Source organism: Lolium perenne, chromosome 6, assembly GCF_019359855.2.
Source record: "Lolium perenne isolate Kyuss_39 chromosome 6, Kyuss_2.0, whole genome shotgun sequence".
Classification (NCBI taxonomy): domain Eukaryota; kingdom Viridiplantae; phylum Streptophyta; class Magnoliopsida; order Poales; family Poaceae; genus Lolium; species Lolium perenne.
Window position 1 is genome coordinate 228,903,115 of NC_067249.2, and position 3,899 is coordinate 228,907,013.

At 50.1% G+C, this 3,899-nt stretch overlaps 1 protein-coding gene across 1 annotated transcript; it reads right to left on the minus strand.

Moving 5' to 3' along the window:
- Nucleotides 1-634: 634 nt before the first annotated feature.
- On the minus strand, nucleotides 635-1,979 carry LOC127305917 (uncharacterized). Its single transcript, XM_051336519.2, has one exon. The coding sequence runs from the start codon at nucleotides 1,868-1,870 to the stop codon at nucleotides 1,127-1,129; it is 744 nt and encodes a 247-aa protein (XP_051192479.1). The 5' UTR covers nucleotides 1,871-1,979; the 3' UTR covers nucleotides 635-1,126.
- Nucleotides 1,980-3,899: the final 1,920 nt, after the last annotated feature.

The window sequence follows — 3,899 nt, forward strand, 5'->3', positions numbered from 1 at the left end:
ACTTGGGGCACGCCCTCGGCCACGCTCGAGTGGATCGCATCCACTATCGTTGCGGCAACGGTGCGCGATCGCAAGCTCACAATATCAGTCCTGCTGGTGCTTTGGGTGCTCTGGAAGGAGAGGAACCGACGCATCTTTGACAACAAGGATAGGCCGGTTTCAATTGTGGTAGCTGAGGTCGCCGATGAGCTATCCATCTGGGCGCTGGCCACTTGCCGGCATATCGTAGCGCGAGAGTGAGGGTTTAACCCAGCGTTTTAGCGCTGCTTTTTTTTCCTTGTTTCGGTTCCTTGTAACCCGAGTCTTCTTCTAATGAATACCGCAGCTCTCCTGCGACGTTTCAAAAAAAGAATGAATGTCAATATTTACGTTTAGATGGTTAGATATTCAGGACCTAGATTTGATATTGAGGTTGAATGCTAAATGTTGTTTGGATGGTCAAAGTTAGGAATTGCAATTGTTTTAGAATTCAGTTATTATACTGTTATTCTTCAATACCTCTAAAAACTTAAACAGATCTATAATCCTAACAAGTGTTTCATGGAATCAGTATAAAACTTCTTGCCTTATGAAGATTATAAAGCTAGAGACATACACAACTACAAAGAACTATTCTTCGCATGGCAGCACCCCCTAATTCAGACTTGCAAATTCTATAATAATTTCAAGCTAACATGAAAGTAAACATGTGAAAAGATGAATAATTTACACAGACATCAACAAACACCGAAGAAATTGATCCAAGTTCAAAACAGATGCATTAGCTAGCTAGTACTGAGTTGGGTCTGTGCTAGTACGAACATGTCACTGAATTCAGAACAACAGGAGGCAACGCAAAAACTTGCGAGGAGCATGGTCTCGTGGGTCGTCCGTGGCATAGAGACGAGTTTGAAGTTCTCTGATGTTCGTGCGCTTCAGATTGATTTCAATCGTATATGTCTCAGTCTCTTTGATTTGAATCGAATCATTTGCTTGCGGGAAAAGGCGAACGGAAGCAACGAATCAATCACCTAGAAATATCACGGATGGAACGGCGGCTGGCTTCCTTCTGTTCCTTTCTTCTTCTTGTTCTTCTACCTCAAATTCCTTGATATACTTCCAGTCACACTGATCCTTCTTTCCTTGCTCAGAAGTTGCCATCGTCCAGCATCATGAACTCGTGTAGCCCATCCCAGATCTCGTGTTCCCTCGCCACCGGCGTCCCCTGCTCCGGCAGCCGCGGCACGTGCGCGGGAGACGACGCATTTGAACCACAGTTTTCGTGATGGCTCTCCGGCAAGCACCGCGGCTGCGGCTGTGGCTGTGGCTGTGGCTGCATGGCTGCCCAAGAAGAAACAGAAGCGGACGCCGGCAAGGACGCCGCGGCGGCTGCCGGGAAGTTGAGCTTGGCGCGGCTGCCGCGGAACTCGAGCGCGGCGACATCGTAGGCGCGCGCGGCCTCGGCGGCGGTGTCGAAGGTGCCGAGCCACTTGCGGACGGCGCGGTGCGGGTCGCGGATCTCCGCCGCCCACTTCCCCCACGGCCGCTGCCGCACGCCGCGGAACTTGCTCGCCCTCCTCGCACGCCGCTTGCCCACACCGCCATTCTTTACGAAGCTGGCGGCAGAGCACTCCTCGCCCTCGCTGCTCGAGCCGGTCGTCCGAGCCACGGCGGTGGCGAGGTCGCAGCCGAGGCACCCGTTCGCGCCGCACCTAGCGCACGCGGGAGCGGCGGCGGCAGCAAAGGGCGGCGTGGACGGCTCGAGGTGCAGCAGGGTGGGGACGACGGCCGCGGTGTCCCCGGAGACGACGGAGATGAGGGCGCGGAGGATGACAGAGTTCTCTTGCTCGGAGTTGAGGAACTGGAACCCGCGCTCCAGCTTTGGCACCATGACGGCAGCTCGTGTAGCTCAGCTGTGGCGTAGAGTGAGGTCGGTGTGTCGAGAAAGTTTCGCGATCTGAGTTGAGTTCTGGTGATTCCGCTCTGATGTTTCAGGTTGTTTGCTTCCGTGGGTTTTATACTTGATCGAGAATGTCCACGCGCATTTAGAACACGTTTACAACCCCCTGACGGCTGGCTGGCTGGCTGTGACCCATTTTCAGCTGTCCTGTCCACACACGTTATCTAGTGAAATTTGGCTGGCTTTTAGGCAAAAATCACTTTGGCAACATCTGGTGATTTTGACCAGTCGGTGCATATTTAGGCAATCTTGGTGCACGTGGACTCTAATTAGTGTGTTCCTTTTAAAAATCGACAATCATATAGGAGTATTTGAGTTTTAAACTTTATTGAAAAAAATCAGAATGTAACCAGTAGTGTACCAAAAATGTGCAAACCAATTGGAAATAGTTTGTATTTTGATATAGAAATGACAAATGTGTGGATCTGAGTGTAACATTTTCAAATCTATAAAAACTAGCAAATCTTGTCATTTTCATGTAGCCCATAATAAAAATAAGTTTGCACTACGATTTTGCATGCTTGCAGCATATATCATTGACGAAGTCCATAATTGTTTACAATTTTCTAAAACTTAGAAATATTTTTTTTGAATATTTTAATATTGATAGATCTTATGCCGGAAGAACTTTTAGATGAGCAAGTGACCTCGTTTATGCGGTAGATTAAAAAATGCAAAAATGTAGAGTTGAGTATAGTGAACGATGCACATTTCCAAACCCCAAAAAATATCAGAATTTATCATTTTTGCTCGCTTGTAGTTTGTTTCTAAAAAAAAGCAAGCTACATGTAGGTCCAACTCCAAAGCGATTCTTTGGTACCAAGTTATTCCAGTTTTGTAAGGGCCAGTAGCTTACTAGAGGAACGAAGCTTGGGCGTTCCCCTCCCCGCTACAGTAGGGAGGGGTGATGACTTTCTGAACACCACCCAGAGATCCACCTTGATTGTCGTCGGATCGTCGATTCCCTACCCTCAACGGACGCTTCAGCAACGATAGGGTGGGGAATCGTTGATCCACAGCATGTATATATTGTAGGTCTAGGTTGCCTGCTGGCAGCGCTGAGGAGGCGGGGTGGTTGGTGTGGCGTTTTGAGGCGAAGCTCTTCCCCTCTAGCGGTGACGCTCTCCGGAGTTTCCGTGATCGAGTCTTCGCCTTCCCCGAGCTCGCAAGTCTTCGTATCTCTCGAGCTCGTCAAACTCTCACCGGTGTCGGCGTGGCGGTCGATCTGAAGCTTGATGAAGAAGGATGAGGAGGTGATGTGGAGTCTCGCGACGAAGATGGTGGTCCGCGGTGTAAGATCTCAGGAGTTGGCGACCAGCGACTTCCCACCCGCGGAGGGGTTGTACCTGATCCAAGCCATCAAGGGGTGCAGTGGCGGCGGCGCGCCACCATCGACATCGGGATCCAGAGGACTTGGATGTATATTTTTCCTTTTAACTGGATCTATCTGTAAGAAGAGGACTTTAATATCATTACCTTTTCCTGCAAAAGAAGAAGAGAAGTAGCTTACTGTACAGCCAAGGAGAAGCGGTGGCAAGTTGCGACCTCGCGCGCGCGCGCTGCCTGTCGAAGTGAACGCTGACACATGCGTATTTGACCTTGACCACTTGTTGGAGTAAATTATTACGACCATGAGGTGACGGTGCAAATAGAAAATAGAAACGTCCTTTGGTTGGAACCTGCATTACCCAGCCGAGCTTCTCTGTCGAAGTGAACGCGCGCTGACAAAATGAAGGCGTGGTTGAAGTTGGCCATTTGTGGAAGAAGGATGATCCGAGTTCCCACCGTCGCGGCCGGGGCAGGTGTGAAAGCGACGCGTAGTACAGGATAAGGCCCGATCCATCTGGACCGTCGTTTTCTAGCACGCGCGGCTGAGGTCGACGCCAGCCGTCAGGTCGGCTCGCCTAACAACTTGCTAGTAACAAGGGAGATGGATCGTGAGACGTGCTCTTCGCGTCCT